Here is a 24,660-nt window from a genome sequence, read left to right on the forward strand (position 1 = left end):
GCTCAAAATGTCATATATACACTTCCCTTTCTCTCTCTGAACCTCTTGTACGTACTTTTGGGTTCTCTGACTCTCTCATATATGAGGGGTTTCCATACATATGTATATATTCAATTTGGTTATTTTCTCTTGCTAATCTGTCTCATGTCTATTTGATTATTAGACCACCAGAAGAACCTTGAGGACAGAGAAAGTTTCTTTCTCTGCCACATTAACTCATTAGTTAAGTGGTGGATAATACTAGCATATAATTCATAAAGTTTTTGTGAAGATTAATCCTTATTAATTGTTCAGTAAAGTTAGCTATTATGTATTCTATACCTCTTCTTCCTCCTACTGAAAAACAATTGCAAAATTATCTCAAAAATTAAAAGCTAATTGGATTGCTTAAAAATATTCTCACGAATTTCCATTGTGCTTTGTGGGTATAAGTGAGAGAACAGGCTCAGTGAAAGGGAAAGTCCCAGCTTACAGTAAGTAAATCACCGGCTTGGGAAGGTCAAAAGTGGTGTGGCCGGGAACAAACAGCGTGTCGGGAGTTGGCTGCCTTCTGGGCCAGCGCCTCAAACCACGCGTGTTATGTGTCAACCTGCCACAGGCCCCGGCTACGCGGGTATCAGCGCGTTAAGCTCCGCCTCTCACTTGTTTGGCTGCCGGCCAATAGCCACGGGACTGGGCGGGCCAAAGCTGCTATTGGAGGAGGCTGCGGCCCGGACGCCGGGCCTGGCCCAGCGGGGCACTTGCGGCCCTGCAGGCCCGTCTCCGCCCTTGAAGTCCCTGCTGCCCGCTCGCTCGGCGACCATGGCTGTGCTAACGGCCCTTCTGCGCGGCGGTGCCCGCGGGCGAAGTCCTCTGCTTCGGAGGCAGATGCAGGTGAGAGGGGCTGGAACCCGGGATTTGGCGTGCGGGTGACTCGGCTGGGAAGGTTCCCGCCTGCGGCCCCGCGGCGGAGCCCTAACTGTGGGCCTCCGAAGAGGCCCCTCCGCGGGTCCCACGTCCAGACAGCCGCCTGCCCAGCGCCAGCGGTGCCCGAGGACGCTTGGGGCCTTGGTACTGTTACAAAGGCGTCTCCGTTTCCGAGGTTTCTTCCGTAGTGGGAATCATTGCTTCCTGGTGTGTTGGACGGTCCACATATTTTAGCAGGCCGAAAGGCCTGGGATGTGCGCCGGACTTGCCCGACGGTATCCAAGACCTACAGTATTGTTTCTGAGCTTTTGTTTAAAACATGCCAGCAAGTGTCATTGTTAAGAGATTTTGTTTTCATGCAATAGGTAATCGTTAGGCTTACAAGGTGTGAGGCACTATGTGGTAATAAGATGTATCTACTCTGGGGAAATACCACTACTCATAGTACACGAAATAAATTACACAGTTGTCCCTTGGTACCCATGTGGGATTGGTTCCAGAACCCCTGGTGCTCAAGTCACTCATATAAAATGGGATGGTGTTTGCATCAGTCATGTTAGGCTTTACTACCTAGTACACATCTGCAACAATGTAACGTTTTTTCAAATATTTTCGATCTGTGGTTGGTTGACTTCACAGACATGGAACCCCTGGATTTGGAGGGACGACTGTACTTGATAAATGAATAAAACTTAAGTGTCCAGAGGTGTGTTTCTCCTCTGGCTGTTGTGTTTAGGAAGTACAGGAGCAAGAGCCTTGAAAGAATATGTTTCCCACATATCAAAGTAGGGGAGGTTGCTGCATATTTAGGATCTGGCAAAATCTAAGGAGTAGGTAGAGAACTTCAAGCTGTGGTTGATGAAGCGTGAGTTTTCCTTTGGGGTAACTTGGAAATCCAGTCATGTTGTAAGAGTTTGGATTTGACCCAAGTCAGTGGAGATTGTTGATATATTTGTTTTTGTCGTAATCAGAGGTCACGGAGGATTGAAGTGGGGAGAAAACTTGTCTGTCAGGATGCGCAGTAACTTGAACCAGTGTGCTGGCAATAGGTGAAAGGCCGCAGCATTATGTAAGAGATTGTGGGGAAAAATGTAGAACTTGACATATATAGAGCCAGAGTTCAGAGCCAAGGGAAGAAGAAGAGTCTAAAATTAATCCGGGGTGATTGACATAATGGAAAAGTCAGGAGGAATAAGTTTCCAGGAAAGATGATTTCCTAATCATTATTTCTTAGTTTCATGGAATAACTTGGGAAATCACAAAAATGTAGCTAAGTTAACCTGGGTTTCAACCAATGTTAACCAGGTGAATTAGGTACTCAAGGAAAAAAAAAAAAAAAAAAAAAAAAAAAAAGGCAAGTGCAGAACCTTCTTAATTTATAGCTTTATTAAGAGTTTACAGTGAAACACAAATGTTACTGATAAAAGAACAAAGCTGTAGGTTATATATCATGGGACTTATGGTGTTTAGTATATTGAACTCTAGGAATTAGTTGTACAGGCACACTTCTGAGATATTACAGATTTGGTGCAAGACCTCTGCATTAAAGCGAGATACAGTCTTTTTGCTGGTGGAGTCTCTTGCCTTCAGTTTGTAAACAACACATCTGTGAAGTGCAATAAAGTGAGGCACAAAAAAATGAGGTTTGACTATTGGTTACTTGAATTAAATGGTTATTTACTTAACCATGGATATGTTTCCTTTAACAGGATTTTCAGTATTCAGTGCCATTTTGTGGAATGGAACTTGACCTCTCACTCATTACACTGGGTCCTTCCCCTTTGCCTTCAAGTACACCCAGGTCTCCTTTATGGTGAACAAATCTTGATGGACTGTATTGGAGTTTGTTGACTTTCCAAGTCTAATCGCTTTTTTCTTATGGTTAAGGAGTAGTCCAACTCATCACCTCCATTTACCTCCATTTCCCTTTAAACTCCTGCAGTTAGATTTCTGTGCCACTCAGATGAAGAATACCAGTGATTTTCTTTTTTTTTCTTTTTGACTTTTATATTGTATTTGACACTATTGACCCTCCCCTCCTTGTAACTCCCCTTTGCTGTTTTGAACCCAAATGATTCTAATACTCAGACTTTTAAAAAATCTCGTGCACTGTGCCTGCCCTGGGCCTGTTTGCTCCCAGATGCATTTCTCTGCTCGTCTCTATCTCCTCTGTCTGTACTGCAGGGAGGCTGACCCTTGCAGATGCCAACCTCATGGTCTCCAGCAGCTGCGTGCAGACACTGGTGGAAGATTGGGAGATAGAAAGGGAGAAGCCACCATAATTTCTCTCTCTCTCTCTCTCTCTCTCTCTCTCTCTCTCTCTCTCTCTCTCTCTCTCTCTCTCTCTGCCTTATATGATGTTTCTGACAATGTCTGTGACTCCTTTCAGTCTTGTTTCTACCAGGTAACTCTGCTTCTTTGTCCTAACAACCTAAGTGGGCAAGTGCCTTCCTGTTGCTAAGCTCTGTACTGCTTATCTGCTGTCGTTCTCAGCTCTTCTGTCACCTGTATATTTCATTCTCTGCATTAAATTCTCTGTTTCAATTATGTGTATCTGTTCAAATTTTCTCTTTTTATAAATATATATACATATACATAGCCAAAAAAGTGTACACATTTTAAGAAATGAAAAAAAAATTTTTAAATTACATTGATGGTAACCACTTTGAGCACCTTTTGTAATTGCAGAAGTCAAACATGACTTGTATTCATCTTTTGTTATCAGTATATATCGAGTATCACAATTTTAATACAGCTTTTTTCCTTTCTTAAAATGTGTATTTTTTTTTTGGCACGCTCTATATATGTAAAAAATATATATGTATAATAGAGTCCGACTGCTTGGATTTGAAATTCCAGCTCTACCCCTCACTGGCTGTGTGATTCTGGGCAAGTTGTTTGATTTGCCTGTGCTTTAGTTTCCTTACCTGTAAAATAAGAATAATAGTACCCACTGGCTGGTTCTACCTTTAGAACATATTCCAAATCCATCTGTATCCACCCCTCTTGTGACCACCCCGCCCCCGCACTAGCCACATAAGCGCTTGCCTGGGCGCCTGCTTTTTCTACTCCTGCCCCACTACAGTCAGTTCTCTACACTGTGGCTGGAGTGATCCTTTTATAACAGAAAAGCCTTCAGTGGCTTCTCATTTACACAGACCAGAATCCAGACTCCTCCTTGTGTCCTGTTTGGTCCTGGCTTGTTTCTGTAGCCTCAGCTCAGCTCTGGCTGTGCTCTCCTGAGGGTGTGGCTCCTGCCATAACACTCCAGCTGTCTACTTACTGCGTGCTAGGTTTGTTCCTAATTCAAGGCCTTTGTCCTAGTTCTTCTCTGTGCCTCAGATGCTCTTTCCCTAGATCTTCCTAAGGCTGGCTCTTTAGTATTAATTTTTCAGCACCAGTGACATCTTTAGAGAGCCCTTTTTTGACCATCCCATGTGAAACAGGCCCTCACTCTGGCTCATTATTCTGTTTACTCTATCTGAAATGTTTCTCAGAGTTGCTAGTAAGCGTCAGACTGTTTAAATATTTGTTTAGTGTCTGCCATCACTGGGATAGAAAATGAAATCAATCTCTTTTTGGAACTCATAGTCTTGTGGGGCCACTTTGAGGGTTACAAAATTAGGCATTCTGGGAAAAATTAGAGTGTGCACAGGGTACTATGGAGGCTGGGATGGGAATGCCTATTTGTCTGGCACGGTCAGGTGAGTTCTCCAGAGTGGGCAGTGCAGCCAAGCTGTCCTTGAAGGATGACTGCTATGCAGATAAAACTTAACTGGTTGTGTTAATTCCAATACAGATAAACTAGTTAATTCCAATACAGAAATACAGCACAAATTTATTACACACTGTGTTCAGTGTCCTCTTTTATAATTTTGAGGTATTTAATTTCTGAGGTATTTAATGACTACTAGGCATCGTGCCAAGTGACAGGGATGTGGCAGTGAACAAGAGACAGTCCCACTCTCAGGAAGCTTGCGTTATGTTGAGGGAGAGGGAGAGAAGGAGGGAGGGAGAGAGAGATGAACCCTATATTTACACAGTGTGAGAGGTGCTTTGAAGGAAGTAAAAAATGTTGAAATGAGAGAGGCCAGCTAGGGAGAACCACTCTGGGGCTGCCTTTTGAGGTGAGACCTGAGGAATAAAAATGAACCAGCCATGGAGAGCAGGGGAGACTCTTACTGGCAGAGGCACACTGCAATGACCTTGAGTTGGGAATGGGTTCAGACCAAAGAGGAGGCTGGTGTGGATGGAACAGAGCCAGAGTGATGTGAGTTTGGAAAGCAAATCAGGAGCCAGATCGTGCCAGGTTTTGCGAGATAAGGGAGGAGTTTGGATATTATTCCAAGAGCAATGAAAAGCCATCAAAGGATTTTAATGGGGAGGGATGTGATCTGATTTACATTTTAAAAACTGGATGGACAGTGGAAAGGAAGTCAGGGGAAGCAGGAAACAGATAGAAGACTGTTAATAGCAAGAGATGGTGGCCGGGACCAGGGGGCAGCAGTGGAGATGAAGCAAAGTGGAAGAATTTAGGCAGATTTTAGACACAGGAAACAGTATTGATCAAGACACAGTATTGATAGTATCTGTGATAAATTATCTGCGTTTTAAGGAAAGGTGAAGGGTGAATCCTAAGATTTTGGCTTGAACACTCGGGTAAATTGTGATGCAGTGTCCTGAGGTAGGAAATACTGGGAAGAAACGAATTTCCTAGAGGTGGAAATTAAGAACCATGATTTGGACATTAAATTGAAGCTATCAAGTTGGCACTTGGATCGATAAATCTGGAGGTCAATTGGGAAGTCAAGGCTGGAGATAGAAATTTGGAACTCATCAGGACATATATGCTGTTTAAAGCCGTGGGACTAGAAATAAATAAGGAGACAGTGAAGTTGGAAAATTAAAAGGGGCCTGGAGCAAAGGCCCTGGGACATTCCAGCACTTAGAGGTTGGGAAGGGGAGGATGAGACAACAGAGACAGAAAAATAAGTAGTGAAGTAGGAGGGGAACCTCAAAATTATGTTAAAATGGAAGCCAAGAAAAGGGGTTTGTTTGTAGTTTATACATATTACCTCATTTCATTCTCAGAACCATGAAGGGTATTTGAGAAAACCAAGGTAAAAGGAGTCTAAGTAACTTGATCAAGAATATTCAGCTAGTAAGCCCAGGCTCTTAAACTGTGCATATCCCCCAAAGAATGTCCAGTGTTGCCGAGAGGGTGAGACGATTATAGTGAAGTGTTTATTGCATTTTGCTACACAGACATTGTTGACCTTGCTTAGAGTCAATAATAGTATAAAAGCCAGAATAGAGGGAGTTGAACGGTAAACAAGAGGTGAGGACAAGGAAATTTTTTTTTTTTGGGGGGGGGAGTATTAGGGAACAGTATGTTTTTCCAGGATGTCAAGTCGTCGTTTTTCAATCTAGTTGTGGAGGGCGCAGCTCACTGGCCCATGTGGGACTCGAACTGGCGGAGTTGGTGTTATGAGCACCTTGCTCTAACCACTGAGCCAACCGGCTGCCCACCTGTGGCTCAGCTCCAAGCTCAAGCCATTGTTTTCAGTCTAGTTATGGAGGGCGCAGTTCATTGGCCCATGTGGGGATCGAACCGCAACCCTGCTAAGAGCTCGAGCTCTAATCAACTGAGGCATCCGGCTGCCCAAGGAAAATTTTAAGTAACTTCTTGGAGAATTGTTGTACAAGGAAACTAAATGAGGTGAAAGCTCAGTGGGAATGTGTTTCTTTTTAATTTGTTTTTAGGTGGGAGGAACCAGAGCCTGTTTGTATGCTTATGGAATGATCCAGAAGTAAAGGGGATGAATGGTGTAGGGGAGAGGGAAAGGATAACAAAGGCAACTGGAGATGGGATCCAGAGCGAAGTGGAGAGACCAGGGAACTTCCAGAAACTTTAAAGAAGTGTCTTAAAAGGCCCTTTGATCTCCAGGAACATCCCATTCCAAACTACTTAAGTGGAAAGGGGCATTTTTGAAGATATACAGTAGACAAGCTCTTAGACATCCAGGATAGACAATAAAGTAACAGCTGGCCTTTGCTGAAATCCTAACCAGAAAATCACTAACTAAAGAATCTTTTTTTGTCTCTTGTAGTGTATGTACCATGATCATTTCCTTTCTTTTCTCTGAGTATCCATGTTCCTGTCCTTTGTTTCTTGGCTTACTCATGGCTTTTCTTTTTGCTGTCACCTTGCTTTTCCGTAGCACTGGTTGGCCCTGCTGCTGATTGGCTCCATGCCCTGTGACCTTTCATTTCAAGGGCCCATCAGCATCCGGTTGAACCAGTCTCTCAGGGTGCCAGCCTGGATCAGAGTCCATTCCAGTTTTGGTCCTGTAAGCTCAGGCCGTTGGGAGGAGGATGGGTCACCTAGGTGCTCAGGGCTGTCCCCTCCACACCCTTTTGAGAAAGGAGTATAGCTGGTGAGCAATGACTGACATGTTTACTACAAGGAGGAACTTTTAACTCAAAGTTGGATCACAGATAATTTTAGAATCCTTTATGATAAGTCGGTGATATAAGCAGCAGCCTAAATTATACGACATGTTAGGGTGCACTTGTTTTTGTACGGCTGATACCAAGGGGTAGATCCGTTAACCCGATGCACTTGGGCCTTGCCTCCTGAGCAGACACGTGCTGGCCTGGGCCAGGACGTACTGTCACTTGGGTGGACATGTGAAGCTCAGGAGAGTAAAAATATAAACGTTGCTGATCTAATGACAGCTTTCAGAGATACAAATACAGAGATGGCAGATAAGTTCTGCTTCAAGTTCTGTCCAAACAGGTTAATCTGACAGTAACATGTTCATGATCTCTTTACATTTGATATATTCGAAAGATGAATTTAAACAATGTTTATCGAACTTCTGCCTGAAGCATTTAAATGGAATCCCATGTTTGATGACCATTGCATGACACCAAGTAATCTTTCTCCTCTGAACCCTGGGGATGGCTTCCTTATAAGTCCTCTCTTAAAGTTCTTACTAAATTCTGGCTTAGGAAGAAGTACAGATAACTCTTATAAGATTATAATACTGCTTGAGAATAGAAGCCATATTTTACAGATATCAAATTCCCTATAATGTCTTCTGTAAGGTAAGTGATCTCAACCTGTTTACTGAGCAAATGAAGGATCAAATAGTATTGTGTGTTAGTTATCTCTTAGTTATCTCTCCCTTGCAAAGATTGTAAAGGCATCTCTTCAGAACAGGGGCTTCATTGAATATTGTGATGACATTTTTGAATCAAATCAGGACTAAATAAGGTTATTTCTTATAACAAAGCTGTTCATATGAACTTTCTACATAAAAGTAACTTTTTCCATCATATTAACATTGCAAAAATGATTAAGTTATATTCTGTTCTTCCACTGCCTAGGAAAACATTCTCTCTTTAAGCTGCCATTTTTACGTACCTATTCTCTTGTAAACACTTTATAAAAATGAATTTTGGGGGGATACCTTGAGGTTATCTCTGCTTATAACTACTATTTGTCAAATACACTCTCTTGTCTGTTTTATAAATGGTAAGCTTTAGTTGATCATTTGCATCGAGTCAGAACAAAACTTGTTTAATCTGTGAAAAGCTAAGTTTTTGGGTCAGCTTAAAGTTTTTAGATATTCATAGGCTTGTTTTATTACTCTGAGATGTGTTTGGACATTGTAAATCAACGAGATTAGGTTCTAAATATAAGTTGTCATGTTTGAATATTATGCTTTCTGACCTCAGAGCACAAAAAATGTTATTCTGTTCTGTTCTTTATTCTGTTCTTTGTCCAATTACAGATTAATTAGGTCTCTGAACTGTGACCGGCACTTTTAGAATTTCTTCTTGTTGGTATTTATTCCTTTTGGGCATGGCTGGAGGATTGAGTCATTGGAGACCAAAATTGGTCTATTTATTTGGCGTGTTTGAGCAGGGGAGGACAGGTTAGAAAATACTATAATCTCTCTCACCAAGAGGGGTAGAGAGTTTTATAGGAGTGGGTAAATGAGGCTGAACCTTTTAAATGCTTCAGGGGCTTTTCGTTGCATTGTTCATCGCAAGAGAGGGTTTCCATATCCTGGTTCCCATGCGGTTATCCGGGAAAGTTCAGGTCCGTTGATCCTGGGCTCCTGTGAGAAAAATACAAACCAGTAGTCAGAGAGCAAAACAAAATGGCTTCTCAGATAAGATGATATTCAGCACATTCTGGGTGGTTTCTCCAGGCCTAAAAAGGTTTCTGCTCCTGGCCTAACAATTCCTAAGAATGTGGAAAGAATTGAGATGTAGGAGCAAGATACCATTTTCTTTCTTAAAAAATAACTTATCTGGTAATATAGACCATATTTGTACGAGGTGTGTTTACCTCAAATAAATCAGAGACATTTGTTAGAAGTGGATGGTGAGAAAGATCAAGTTTTACCTAAATAAAATATTTTAAACAATGAGGATATTTTCTTGTACTTTAAAATTAATTAATTTAGAACTTAAAGATTTAACTTAAAATTGTATCTTATAAAGCTTTTACTTAAGAAAGGCTTAGAAATTCTAGGTAATGAACTAGACATTGAAACATACATTTTTCACCCATATTTTTGGCTCAAACTTTCTGGGGGAAGAATCGTTTGTTTTAATTTTTTAATTCAAATTTGTATTTGTTTACATTTAGGTACTTGTTTTTTGTATTATAAATGAATTTTAGCATTTATTTTTTAACATATTATGGTACAAGAAATTTTATGTAACAAATAATTACAAAACACAAGAACAGATACAAGGTACAAGAAATTTTATGTACTGGTAACAAATTTACGATATTTACACATCATAGAAGGCCAACAACTCTTCCTCATTGCAAGTTCGTTGTAAGTTCAACAAAAACCAATTATCGTATTCCAGGGTATTATTTTGCATATAGATATCATTATTGATTTCTAGAGTTACACTTTTAACTCATAATCATAAACAAAATAATTAAAAACATTTATATAGATACAGCATTAGTACTCCCCATGTATATGCATCATTTTTCCTTCACAAATTTGAGCAAAAAAATGCACATTATACTTGGCAAAATATGGTAATCAGATAAGTATATTTTTACAAAGTAGTAAGTTTTTTTCTGATTGTGATATATGCTAACTGTAGAAAATTGGAAATAAAAGTATAAAGAAGCGGAGACATCACCATAACCTCATCATTGAGAACTATAAAATGATGTTTAATATTTTTTACATAACATTATAAATATTTATGTTACAGGAAGTAAGATATGCGGAGCGAAGTTATGTATCAAAACCCACATTGAATGTAAGTATAAATTTAAATTGTGCTTTAAAATTAAAGAATTTAAAGGAAATGTAGGCAATAAAAATGCATACCTATGATTTGTGTATATGTGAGTGTCAGCTCAGGATGATACAATTGTTAGGAATAGATAATTATTGAAAGATTAAGTTAAACTTCCAAATTACCACAAAAAGATTTAAATCTAGTGCCCTGTGTAATTACTGCTTTTTCCTCTTTGTCTACTGCAAAACAGCCTTCTCTTGAAAACTGGGCGGGATTTTGCTACTCTCCAGGACCATCATCATATGTGGTGTGGCACATTGCAGAGGCCACTTGGAAGATACTAGAAGACAAGGACTGAGCCAGGCTGGGTATTAGACAGGAAGGGCCATCATCTGATCACCCAGTTATTTCTGAGGGAGTCCTCTGTTTCATAAAGGTCCCTAAAATGACTTAGTAGTAGCCTGCTACCAAAATCTAGGGAACAGTTCTCTTATTTATCTGAGCTTAAAATGAGAATGTGGAAGAGAATTGTTAAAACAGTGTTTTACAATATTTAAGAGAGCTTTTATCTATTTTTTTCTTAAATTTCATATTATATTATTAATCATGGCCCTGGCTATGTCCTAGTTGTGGTATGACATCATCTAAAATACAGGTATTGATTCATAGCCCCCAAGTTCCCTTCAGTAAGGAAGCCCTTTCCTTAGGGCTGTTTATTATACAGTTAACAAGAGTCATTTCTTAAGTTTTGACTGAGTAGAACTTAAACTTAAGCTTCTGGTTTTCAAACCTGTGGAGAACTGGGAAGGATCTATCCTATTTTAGAGACGGTTTGTCTTAAGTTTTCTGTTAGGTCTTAAATTGTAACGTACCCGCATTAAACTGATTAGATTTACTGGTGTTCAAATATTGATATTAATCTTCGATGAACATTCATAAAAAGTCTGTTTTTTAAATAGTAATGTCTATGAGTTATTTATTTACTACAAAGATGATTTGGGTAAAATATTTAAATATAATCTTTATCATTGTTTGTCTTACCAGGAAGTGGTCATAGTAAGTGCTACAAGAACACCCATTGGATCCTTTCTAGGCAGCCTTTCTTCCCTGCCAGCCCCTAAGCTTGGTTCCATTGCAATTCAGGGAGCCATTGAAAAGGCAGGTAAGTAGTTGCTTTGCTTTTTGTGTTGAGGGGGCAGTGAATCAATGGAACAAACACTTATTTGCACTTACTGTATATGTAACACTTAGAAATGACTTGATACTTGCATTTCTGAAATCCCTTGTAAAGAAGTCTTTGTACTACAGAATTAGGAATGAAACTCATAACTGACAAGACTAAGAAACCATTCCTATATGTGTCATGTACCTTATTAGGTAATCACTAATTCTTCAATTGAATAAAATAAGGAAATGCCTGTTTAATTTTTTTAAAAAAGGGATTCCAAAAGAAGAAGTGAAGGAAGCATACATGGGTAATGTTCTACAAGGAGGAGAAGGACAAGCCCCTACTAGGCAAGCGGTCCTGGGTGCAGGTACGAGGAACACATTTGTGCTTATTTTATGCTTAAAATACTTGACATTGCAAAAAGGAAGTCTTTTCAGCTTAAATAAAATGTTAAATGCATCTTATAACATGTATAGACATATTGACATAAATAATGTTGCTGCAAATTATAGTGTAACATGCTTTATTTTATTAATCATAATTCTACAGTTGTGTTTGAAGAGTATCTGTTTTTCAAAAGTATAACTTTATTTATATTGGTTTTAGGCTTACCTGTTTCTACTCCGTGCACCACTATAAACAAAGTTTGTGCCTCAGGAATGAAAGCCATCATGATGGCCTCTCAGAATCTTATGTGTGGACATCAGGTAAAAAGCACCTTTTCCATTTTATAATTTAAATAATACACAGTGCTAAAAGATACCAAAAAAATGAAAAAAATCTAAGCACATTCATGCTTTAGAAATGAGATTCTTTCTCTTAAGTATCGTTGCTATGTTGTTTCAGACACTCAGGAGTGTGTGGATGTGCTAACTCCCTTTGAAGTAGAGGTTGAAATGATAGCTAAGAGTCTTGTGTTAAAAAGTAGTTTTCAGCCAAGATGTTTTAGTCTTCAGATAACTCTTTACCTTTACTCAGTCTTTCTCTGACATTCTTGATAATCTAAAAAATCATAAGTTTTGTATTTGTCAGAATAAGGGTTTTCATCATAAATGAGAGTAAGGTGCTGACCCTGGGAATCAAGTCATTGGTTGAGCCCAGAACCGAAGACTAATTTTGTAGTTCCTATTTGCCACGTTCAGTTAAATTGTGTAGGCTTTCTATTGATCTTGCTGATTTAGATCTTGTGTTTACCTGAGATCAAGCAAGAGATAGCAATATATGCTGTGCTGTTAGGAAACTAGACCTAGACTCAGAATTAAGCGCTGATCAGAAACAAGCCCTTCTGTTTTCAGTTGAGGGAAGTGAGTTTGAAATGACCACAAACACAAGAGTTACAGGGCTGGAAACAGAAAACAGGCGTCTCTCTCCTTATCTAGTACATTCCAGCCTGTCAGGATATAACATGCCAGGGTAAAAATCAGTTGTTTGCAAATTATTTCTTACAAGAACCATTATTATGTGTACCCTTTATATTATTCCTCCTTTGCTTTGTTTCCAGTGTAAGGCAAGCCAAAGAGGAAAAAAATGGATAGTAATTTCTGAGCTAATATGTCAGACTTTATTATAAGATATATGCATGTGCTAAAAACTGACATGGTATATAAAAGTATAAAATGAAAAATAATTCTTCTCATCCCCATCTAAGTCTCTGACTTAATTTACCACCTTCTTGTATATTCTGACAATTAAAAACAGAGAAACTTAGAGCAAGTTGCTTAAACTCTGTGTCCCACTGAATGTCTTAGAGATCTTTCTATATCAGCACAGGATAGTATTCCATTGAACTGAACAACTATGACATATTTTGTGGGTCCTCATTGAATGGCCAACTAGGCTGTCTCCAGTTCTTCACTATTTTAAATACTGTTGCAGTGAGTGTTGCTATACGTACATATCTTTGTGTACTTCTAATTCTTGAATCATCTCCACTGAGGCAGTACAGCATAATGGTTAAGAACACAAAGTCTAGAGCAGGATGATTTCAAATCCTACTTTTATCCTGCATTAGCTGAGCACTTACTATGTGACATTCACTGGAGATTGGTGAAGAAAACATTAAAATATCTCATCATGTGCAAGTCTGTCTGCTGGAAAAATTCTTGAGAGAATTTATGAGTCAGAAGATTTTAAAATTTTGGTATTTTCACATGCTTTCTGTAAAAGTTGTCCCAGTTTCACACTTTCAGAAGGTTGTAAGAGCTTGTTTACCTGCACACAAGGTAACACCAACATCAGGTACTACCAAACCTTGTCAAGCCAGTGGGTGAAAACAGTCATGGTGAAAATGGTCATGAGATTGTTTGTGTTTCAAAACTGAATGACAAGGGAGTTTTTACCTCTGTTGAATTATTTTGGTTCTCTAGCAAATGCTATTCGCAGTACATTAAAATGCTTTCAGTATTGTTTGAATCATTTCTGCATTTATACAATTGTCTTGACATATAGGAATACTAGGAATTGCCTTAATTTTTTTAATTTTATTGGAGAACAGTGTGTTTCTCCAGGGACCATCAGCTCCAAGTCGTTGTCCTTCAATCTAGTTGTGGAGGGCGCAGCTCACTGGCCCATGTGGGAATCTAACTGGCAACCCTGTTGTTCAGAGCTCGCGCTCTAACCAACTGAGCCACCCGGCTGCTCGGAATTGCCATATTTGGATATTAATAATTATCTACGATTTTGGAAAATGTCAATTTTATTTTATATTGAAAGATGATCAATACCTTATTTTGTTACTTAGTGTCATCCCCAGAAAATAGTCAATATTTCAGGATAACTGAATAAAACGTGAATTGAAAATCTCCGTATCTCAAAATGGGCAAAATAATTAGGTTTCTTTGGTGTAGAACTTCTGATTAAAGGCTATAAGAAAATATTGGCTTTAATTATGTTTATATTAAACTATATTTTTAATTAGCCCTTTTATGTAGATGAATTTGATTTATAATAATTGGTTAATTTATTAATATTTATCAAACTTCTCTATACATGCCAGGTACCAAAGACATGAAAATAGGTATGACAAGGTTTCTCACCTCAGAGGAGCTTAGTTAATTTTAGTGAGAAGATTCAACTATAAATATAGCTACAATACAGTGTAATTAAAGCATTACACAGTAATTGGAAAACACAAAAGAAGGGAAACTGTTCCAAGAAGGGATAGAAATAGGTGGTCAGGCAAAGCATGAAGTACTGTGTTTTGGTTACTTGTAAAGGAAATGTAGGTATTTTTACATGTTGGTAGAAGGGTCAGAAGAGCAGAGGTGTGTGTGAATGAGAATGGTGTCTTTGGAGACCTTTCAACAGTTCTGTGGGACCTGAGGTGTAGGTCCAGGCATGAGACTGGAAAGGAAGAGAGAAGTCAGATCATCAAGGGCCTTGGTAATACACCGTGCTGCAGTCGAGTGAAGATGATACCTGGATGGAAGGAAAGGCTGCATGTTAGATGATCAAGTAGAAAATCATTTTAGCTGTCTGTTGAGGAGGATCTCAATCAAGGAAGTAGTAGGATTATTTCCACAAACTGAGATTACTTCGAATGTTTTAGAAGACATCAACTTTTTAGCAGTGTGAGTAAATATGAAGTGTTGGAAGATAGAAATTTTACAAGATGGTCTTATATAAAAGATTCCTGGTATTCTTACTGTGTAATTCTAATCTTAAATATCATTACACATTTTCACCATTTCCTTTCATCAGGGTCAAGAGGGTACTTCCTATATTCACTGCGTAACAAATGTTTAACAAAATGTCCATGTAGAATACTTGTTTTTCCTTTTTTTCTGGTGAACTGCTAACTTTGTTTTTTTAAAATTTACTAATCCGCCATTTTTAAAATTTACTAACCCACCATCTTTTAGTTATTTTTTAATTTACTAATCCACCTCTCGGTGAACTGCTCTAGAATACTTGTTTGTTGTAGCTATGTAAAGGGTATAATGGGTTTGCAAAAGTGCTATCTATGTTGACATTGGGTTTTTGTGTTGCTGAGCAGGATGTGATGGTGGCAGGTGGGATGGAGAGCATGTCCAATGTTCCCTACGTAATGAGCAGAGGAGCAACACCATATGGTGGGGTAAAGCTTGAAGACTTGATTGTGAAGGATGGGCTAACTGATGTCTACAATAAAATTCATATGGTAATTACCGCTTTTTAATGGGGAAATGCCATCTAGTGTACAATACTGCTTGAGCTTTAAAATTACATGTATTTTAGAAATTAAACTGAAGGATGGCCTCTATAAATATTGATTTTAGCCATTCAGTTTAGGAAAATATTTTTCTGTGCTCATTACAACATCTTGACTCAATTGAATAAATTGCCCTATGCTGGAATAGGGCATTTTCTGACTTCTATGAATGGATTCTATAACTATTTAATTATTTGTCTTTAAAATAGCAACTTCTGGGCTACTTCAAGTATTTGAAGATGAGACATGAGTAAAAAGTTACCTAGTATAGAAAAGTGTATTTTAAACTGAGTCTAACGTCTAAGTATTTTATGTTATGCAAAGGTAATTGGTTTTTTAAAAACTGCAACTTTTATCAGGGGAACTGTGCTGAGAATACTGCAAAGAAGCTGAACATTGCACGAGATGAACAAGATACTTATGCTATTAACTCCTACACTAGAAGCAAAGAAGCCTGGCAAGCTGGAAAATTTGGAAGTGAAGTTATTCCTGTCACAATTTCAGTAAAAGGTAGAGGGATAATGTTCCAAAATAGATTTTAGTATTTAGTACACTTTACATGTTGCTGAATTTTTTATGTTTAAAGCTTTAAATCAGTACACTTTTATCTTTGTTCATTTCAACTGAGGACACTGACACCTCTCCTTGTGGTTAATTAAAGGAAATGTTGCCAGTTCAGAGATAATATAGTTCAATTTAATATAAGATTTCTACTCAATTGCAGATTCCACTAAGCATATTATTTTGATTTGAGAAATGTATTTATTAGAACTCTTTCTAATATAAGTGACAGACCACACATTAGCTTAAATGAAAAAAGGGATTTATTAGAAGGCTACTGGGGGTACCTCCCAGAACTGAGGGATGTACGGCAATAACCAGGCAGCTCTGGGAACTTCAGGGATTGGAACTGGGTACTTAGTACTATTAAGACATGCTCTCTTGGCGTCTCAGTGCTGCATGCTGTTGTGCTTTATTTGCTCAGGCTTCTTCAGTTGCTGACTCTATCTCTAGAGTCACATCTGTAGGGCTGTCAGTCAAAGAGGAAAGAGATCTCACCAACTCCAGAATACATCCATAGTAAGCACTCATTAACTTGGTTTAGGTTACATTTCCATTCTAGAAATGATTACTGTGCTTAGAATGATGGGACACTGAGCTTAGCCTCGGTCGGACATCTATCCCTGGGGTCAGGAGTGTGGGATCTGTGATCACAGAATGAGGTGGAGAGAGAAGAGAATGGGATGCAGCTGAAATATGTTTAAATTTAGAGCTAAGTTACTTAATAAACTTTAAGACACTAACAGAGATGGTAGATTCTACAGTAGAATTTACTCGGAATGGTTTCAAGTATGCAGGCATGCAAAGGGAGGCATAGACTACCAGGCACAGTTTCTTGTACAACAGTTTGTTACTGAATGACTAACTGTTGTCTTGACTGGTGATTACTTAACTTAAAAATTTTTGTTCTAGGTAAACCAGATGTAGTGGTGAAAGAAGATGAAGAATATAAACGTGTTGATTTTAGTAAAGTTCCAAAGCTGAAGACAGTTTTCCAAAAAGAAAATGGTTAGTATTATGAAATGAAGCATAAGAAAAATATGGGAGTGAGAATACTATATCTAGTCTTGGAATTGCCTAAGGATTTTTAAAAAGTAATTCTAGAAAACATCTAGATGTTATTTAACGTTTTTAGTCTATTAGGCTCAAGTGAAATTAACAAAACAGATGACATTTATCCAAAATATATTTAAAATTGCTTAACAGTCAATACCTTCAGCAGAGATTCTGGAATGACTATAGAATTCTTTTCTGCATGCAGTTCGTCCTGAGAGTTTACTGTGATATATAATAAAAGTCAAGTTTAATATTATGTTAAATATCTGTAAGCTTGAGGACTAAGATGACAACTGTGTTATTCACTCCTGTATCTCCAGTGCCTGGCACGTAGTAGGTCCTCATAAAGAATTATTGAATGTTAGTAGAAATGGGATCTCAGTGTTCTTAATGGTTTTGAAATCTTTTGGGAAAAAAGTCAGTTCTGCTTTTAAAATTGTCACAGTGGTGACAATAAACTGAAATTTTCCTGATTGAATTTCTCAAAACCAACTATAGAAATAGATCATTTTTTAAAAAACCATGTAAAGAAAATTAGTATTGCAAAAGTATATTTTAAAAATTTTAGCAATTAGAGGATCTTCATTGATATTTTATAGCTTAATTGACATAATTTACACACTGTAAAATTCTGCTTAAAAATGTACACTTCAGTGATTTTTAGTATTCACTGACATTACTTCAAGAGATTGTAGAGAAGAAGTATCTGATTTTGACACTGACTTGAAAAATATTATGTCTGCTCTATGGTGGGTAAGCAAAGAGACTCCGGGGAGAAAAAAATATGAACGGGTCCTAATCTTTGAAAAATTGTCAAACAGCATTTACCCAGTGTGTTATGCATGTGTTTCTGAGCTAGCTTTGAATAAAATGTTACAAAAGGTTAACACGAAAAGGCATTCTCACATTAACTGTGTTATAGTTAGCTATGTGTTTCCTGAGGGCAGGAGTTACCTTCATCCTTATTTGTAATTTTCCATGTACCTAGTTCAGGCAGTACTCTGTAGGAATTTGTTACACTGGACCAAATGAATTCAACATGCAAGAATGTTTTGACCTCATGCTCACTGATGCTTTTAGGCACAGTCACAGCTGCCAATGCTAGCACACTGAATGACGGAGCTGCTGCCGTGGTTCTGATGACCTCAGATGCCGCCAAGAGACTCAATGTTAAACCACTGGCAAGAATAGCAGGTAGAAAATGTTCTGAACTTGTTTATTCCTAAACCTCTATTCCTGAAACAGTTTCCTTGTTGGTAATACAGAATGTTGAAGGTGGCTATTTCTAGCTATAGGTTGTGCTTTGTGACAGAATTTACTGCAGATCTTAATTGAGATAGAGGCTCCTTTAATATTTTTGTTATGATTCGCTTTATATAAAAGTAAGCTTTAAAAATCTTTTCCTATCCTGTATGATGAGTGGGAGACTACATACACCGTACATGTTTTACCCTGGCACTGCGGGCAACAGTAGCCAGGTAGAGTCCCAAATACATAAAAAGAATACGGGGTTAGGAATCTAGAAATGAAATCTAGATATTCTGACATTTCCTAACTAGGTGGCCTTGGCATACCTAGTCTCCTCAAGCCTGTTTTTAGCTGTAAAATCTGCCTTGTCTTCTTCATAAGGAGTCAAAGAGATATTTTGTTACTTTATAAAACCTTGTAACTTCATTTTATTCTTAATTTAGATCATGGTTTCTTAACCTCGGCACTACTGACATTTTATGACAAAGAATTCTTCGTTGTGGGGCTGTTCTATGCATTGTAGGATGTTCGGCAGCCTCCTTGGCCTCTACCACTAGATGCCACTGTGACATTCTACCCCTTGTGACAACTAAAAATATCTCTAGATAACACTGGTGTCCCTGGGGACAAATTCCCCCTACTTGTGAAAATTGGTTGCTTAAGTTATAATTTTATAAAGTGAAGAATCTTAGAAAAGGAACAAATATATTTACATATATTACAGGGGTTAGGAAACTTTCATTTTGTGCATATTATATATAACAGTTGTTAGATATAGCTTTGGATATCTATAAAAACGATTTTAATAACTGTGTTTTTTTTTATAAAGCATTTGCTGATGCTGCTGTAGACCCTATTGATTTTCCAATTGCCCCTGTATATGCTGTACTTAAGGTGAGAACATACTCCATTATACCAGCTTATGGTTTGCTTATACCAAGGTTGCAGGTTTTAGATTTTAAATATTATTCATCTCCCAAAGCATAGAGACAGCTTGAATTACTTGTAAGTTACATACCAGTATGGTAACCACAAAGTAGGAGGTTGGTATGGCAGAGAAAAAAAGGAAATGCTGAGGGTCCTGGTTCTAGAATTCTAAGTGAATACTCCTAGGAGAGGTCTCCATCCAGAAAGGGAACTGCCGGGAGCCAAGTATTAGAGCAGAAGAAGTAGAGAGAGAGAGAACCTACACACTCCAAATTGTCAGTCTAAGTTTCTGTGTAAGATCACAGGGAAAGAGTCCTGAGGAGGTTTAGGGATCTCAGAAGATTCCAAGAAATATTCCCTTTCAGAAGGAGAGGGAAGGCCTTATCCAGGACAGTGAATGAACTTCACAGAGCAGCACCGAGATTGGGAAAAAAAAAGGCAGAAATCGTGGCGATTAAGGATAGAGAAGGATCAGAAACAGTGGAAGGTGATGATCTGTGCGGATGTGGCAGACCTCAGAAAGTGACAAAATTACACAATTGAAAGTGAATGCATCACATTGAAAAGCAAGGGTGATAAACAGTTCAGGACTCTGAAGATAGACTCCACGTCCTGACCCCAGCTAGATTCTGAGAGCGAGAGAAGTAACTACACTGGGTGCCATGTTTTATCTTGTGCTGTTGGAACAGAGGAAGCTGAACTGTACAGCTTAGAAAGTTACCTGAGCTTACTGGAGGAGGAAAATAAGGGGGAGGAATAGTTTTCATATTAATTTTATTGCTCACAACCAAAAAACTTCTAAAGAAAAAGGGCCCTAGTAATATTTTACGAAGATAATAGCATGCGGATAACCACTAGCACTGCAACACCTTCCTGTGTGTGAGGAACTACCAAAACAAGATATTTTAAAAGATTTTAAATAAATAATTTACAGTGAAATTATAATAGCTTTCAATATCTGTGCCCCAAATAACCACACATAACTTTTATAAAGCAGAAACTATAAGGGATGCAATAAAAAAACCACAAACATACTAACAGGAGAGAATAATATACCTCTTTCATGTGACAGATCAAGAATCTAGAACGAAGCAACATATAATCAGTAAAGTAGATCTTAATATGTGCCCCCAAATACCTGTTCTTTTCAGGTACCCATGGAATGTTCAACAAAATCAAGTTTCTCTCTCTCCAAAATAGAAATAAGATAGTGCAAACAAAATCCTTTGATTACAATGCAATAGATGAGAAATTAAAATCAGAAAATAAAAGGGCCATTCCTGCTGAAAACTAAGAAATTCCATACTTAAATTTATCTATTGTATCAAAGGGAAATACAAACCAAACTTCTGGTCAAGATGGTGAAGGTAAATGCTGTGCTTGCTTCCTTCCACAAACACATCAAAATTACAAATAAATTATAGAAGAGCCATCACTGAGAACCACCTTAAGACTAGGTGAACAGAAGTCCTATAACTAAGAATATACAGAAGAACCCATTTTGAGGTTGGTAGGAGGAGCGGAGATGTGAAACAGACCAGTCCCACATCCACGTGTGGTGGTTAAAAATTGGGCAGGATATCTTGGCTGTGGAGGTCCCCCTTAAGGCACGAGGGGTCCCAGCCCCACATCAGGGACCCCAGCCCAGGGCTCCAGTGCCAAGAACCAGAGTCCCTATAACCTTTGGCTGTAAAATCAGTGGGGACTGTGGCTGAGACTGAGGGCTGCTAGAATCCTAGGCAGTCCTCATAAAGGGCTTGTGCAAGGATTGCTTGCTTACAAACTCACTTGTTCTGGGCTCTGGGGCAGCAGCTCAAAGTACCAGGGACACAGAAGGAAAAACTAAATTGACTAAGTGCAGAGAGGGCTGGAGGGGAAGGGGTTTTGGCACAGCTGTCTGGCGGCTGAAGTAGTGGTGGGTGCCACTGTTCCTTTGTTGAGCCCTCCCCACTCCCAGTTGGCAGGTGGTGCAAAATTGAGCTCTCCTTTAACTAACACTGTTTGTTCCACCCTGGACATTACCTGAGACCCCGTCCTACCCAACTCATGCAGGTCTGAACCTCTTCCAGCAGCTTTTCCACACAAGTGGCCTGCCTCAGCTCGTTCTGTGGACTTTCTTATAATCTTTCAAAGGTCCACGAAACCCAAAGAAGCAGCTGGCTTCATTATGCCCTGCACCTCTTGCTAAACGGCCAAACTAAGCACAAGCAGCGACCAGTCTTGCATTGTTAACTCCCATAAGGTGGCCCCAAGTTTGGCATAAATGGTGGCCAGTCTTGGCTTGGAAAGTAGCTTCAACTAAGTGGCCACAAGCATGGCACAAGTGGCACCTGGCCCTAGCTCTCACTGTGGTGCACAGCAAAGGGTCCCAAGCCTGGCACTAGTGGCAGCCAGCCTCAGTTCACAGCATAGCCTCTGCCAAGCACCTTCAAGTCCAGAAGTGGAAACCTACTGCGGATCACTTTGTAGCTCTTACCAGGCAGCACCAAGCCCGGAACAAACAGTGTCTAACCTTGACATGCACAAGAGACCCTCCTAAGAGGCTCCAGAACAAACACACCTGGTGGCCAGCTTCAAACCATGCCACAGCACCCCCAACCACCTGCACAATGACACATCTGAAGGGCTGACTGGACAGGCACCAGAGCCCTACTAAAGTGAATCCCGTTCTGTGGGGTCTCTGCACAGCAGCTTATCTGCTGTAGCCATGACCATCCCTCATAGCCAGTCAGCCTGAGGGTCTAACACCTACTGATGTGCCTACACCAGATAAGACTCAATTACAACAGGAGGGTACACACAACCCACATAAGGGCCATTATGGAGCACTCAACTCAGGTGACCAAGGAGATGGGCCCCACAGGACACCTTCCACATAAAGCTACTCCTGCCAAGACCAGGAGATGTAATACAGTTGTCCAGTTCTCCTGAAGCTAGTATTTCAGTTTTGTTAATCAGATTCATGCATGCAACACTTGAATTCAGAACTGAGTTGTGGGGGGCGGCAAGACGGTGGAGTAGATGAATGCTGTGTTTGCCTCCTCCCATGACTACATTAAAATTACAACTAACTTATAGAACAGTCCACCTGGAGAACCATCTGAAGACTAAACAGAAATCCTATGACTAAGGATATAAAGCAGCAGCCACATTCACTGGTAGGAGGGGTAGAGACGCGTAACAGGCTGGCCCCACACCTACCGTGTTTACCTAAAATTAAGACCTAGCTGGACAATCAGCTCTAATGCATCTTTTGGAGCAAAAATTAATATAAGACCCGGTCTTATTTTACTATAAGACTGGGTCTAATATAATAATAGTATAATATATAATATAGTATAGTATGTAACATAATGTAATGTAATATAATAAATATAATTATATAATACCGGGTCATATTAATTTTTGCTCCAAAAGACACATTAGAGATGATTGTCCGGCTAGGTCTTATTTTTGGGGAAACACGGTATGTGTGGTGGATGAGAATCAGGAGGGATATCTAGGCCATGGAGGTCCACCCTGGAGTAGTGAGGGACCTCAGCCCCACACTAGGCTTCCGAGCCCAAGTACTGCGGGGAAGAGGAGCCCCCACATCTGGCTGTGAAAAAGTAGGGACTCATACCATCTGGGTGAGAAGGAAGGCTGCTGGAAATACAGGCGCCTTCTTAAAGGGCTGGCACACAGAGAGTTCGCAGGCACCCTCAGCTCCTGCAGCGGGATGATGACTTGGAAAGTGCCAGAGATACCCAGGGAGAGACTGAGTCGTGTGGCTCCAGGGTGAGGATTGGAGGGACAGCTGCCATTTTCCCTGTGTAGAACCCTCTTCTGGGGCAGCCGGTAGGCAGGTGGCATGATTCCTGTGTTGAGCCCTCCCCCACACAGCCAAAACTGAACCTGCCTTGGCCTGGTGAACTCCTTGTCCCAGTCTGGTAACTCCCTGGGACATTACCGCACCCAACTTGCACACCACTGGAGGCAATTTCTGAGACCTGCAGCCAGCTCCACCCCGCCCACTGCAGGAGTCTCCTTTAGCAACAAACAGCTGGCCTCAACTTGCAGGCCACCAGGGGCACTTTCACAACCAGCAGCCATTCCCGGTCCTCACTACAGTGTTTCTTGAACAACTCTTGGGTTGGTGGACCCCAGGAGGTCAGTGGCTGGCCTTGGTGTGCTCTGAGCCTTTAACTGAGTAGCTCGAGGCTCATCACTGGCATCAAACCAGAATCCACATTAACCTGGTAAACACCACCTGCCCTGCCTTGGTGACTCCCTGACACCCTGCTTCACCAAACTTGTGTACCACTAAGGGACATTCCTGAAGCATCTGGCTCAGGTGACCAGGGACACTGCCACATAATGTCACCCTGCCAAGACAGGCAGACGTAGCAGATCTACCTAATACATAGAAACAAATACAGGGAGTCAGCCAAATGAGACAAAAAAACATCTCACCTGAGAGAATAGGACAAAACTGCAAAAAAAGAACAAGATGGAGATAAGCAATCTACCAGATGCAGAGTTTAAAACACTAGTTATAAAGATGCTCAGTCAACTTTGGGGAAGAACAGATGAACTCAGGGAGAACTTCCACAAAGAGATAAAAACTATAAGAAAGAACCAGTCAGAAATGAAGAATACAAAAACTGAAATGAAGGATGTATTAGAGCGAATCAACAACAGATCAGGTGAAGCATAGCATCGAATTAGCGATTTGGCACCCAGTTGGAACAGTAAGAAAACAAAATAAAAATGAGGCTAGTTTGAGAGACCTCTGGGACAACATCAAGTGTAACATTCACATCCTAAGTGTTTGGCGATGGATGAATGGACAAATAGGAGACGGTACATATATACAATGGAATATTGCTTGGCTATGAAAGGGAATGGGTTCTTGCCATCTGTGCCAACATGGATGGACCTGGAGGGTGTTGTGCTGAGTGAAGAAAGTCATACAGAGAAAGATGCCATGTGATTTCACTTACATATGGAATCTAGACAACAAAACAAATGAACAAACAAAACAGAAACTCATAGATACAGAGAACATTTTGAAGAGTTGCCAGATGTGAGGGGGGCTGGGGGATGTGTGGAAAGGGAAGGGGTGAAGAACAAATTGGTAGTTATAAAATAGTCATGGGGATGTAAAGTATAGTATAGGGAATATTAATAATATGGGATATAGTCAATAAATAGGCATGGTGTCTGATAGATACTATACTTATTGAGTGATCATAAGTTATATAAATGTCTAATCATTGTTGTACACCTGAAACTAATACAATAGTATGTTGTCATTGAAAAAACAAAAACAAAAAAG

The 24,660-nt window shown here is 39.6% G+C and overlaps 1 protein-coding gene across 1 annotated transcript in view; it reads left to right on the plus strand.

Annotated features, from left to right (window-relative positions):
* The first annotated feature begins 697 nt into the window (after nucleotides 1-697).
* Nucleotides 698-24,660, plus strand: part of ACAT1 (acetyl-CoA acetyltransferase 1) — a 28,155-nt gene continuing 4,192 nt past the window's right edge. The window contains exons 1-10 of the mRNA XM_019714897.3: nucleotides 698-873; nucleotides 10,165-10,212; nucleotides 11,239-11,356; nucleotides 11,634-11,729; nucleotides 11,969-12,069; nucleotides 15,357-15,500; nucleotides 15,911-16,061; nucleotides 17,025-17,120; nucleotides 18,249-18,362; nucleotides 19,246-19,310. Of these exons, the coding sequence (XP_019570456.1) occupies nucleotides 802-873; nucleotides 10,165-10,212; nucleotides 11,239-11,356; nucleotides 11,634-11,729; nucleotides 11,969-12,069; nucleotides 15,357-15,500; nucleotides 15,911-16,061; nucleotides 17,025-17,120; nucleotides 18,249-18,362; nucleotides 19,246-19,310 (1,005 nt within the window). The 5' untranslated portion in view covers nucleotides 698-801. The remainder of the gene's footprint in view (nucleotides 874-10,164; nucleotides 10,213-11,238; nucleotides 11,357-11,633; nucleotides 11,730-11,968; nucleotides 12,070-15,356; nucleotides 15,501-15,910; nucleotides 16,062-17,024; nucleotides 17,121-18,248; nucleotides 18,363-19,245; nucleotides 19,311-24,660) is intronic.

This window comes from Rhinolophus sinicus, chromosome 14 (genome assembly GCF_057876585.1).
Source record: "Rhinolophus sinicus isolate RSI-liver-muscle chromosome 14, RSI-T2T, whole genome shotgun sequence".
NCBI lineage: Eukaryota > Metazoa > Chordata > Mammalia > Chiroptera > Rhinolophidae > Rhinolophus > Rhinolophus sinicus.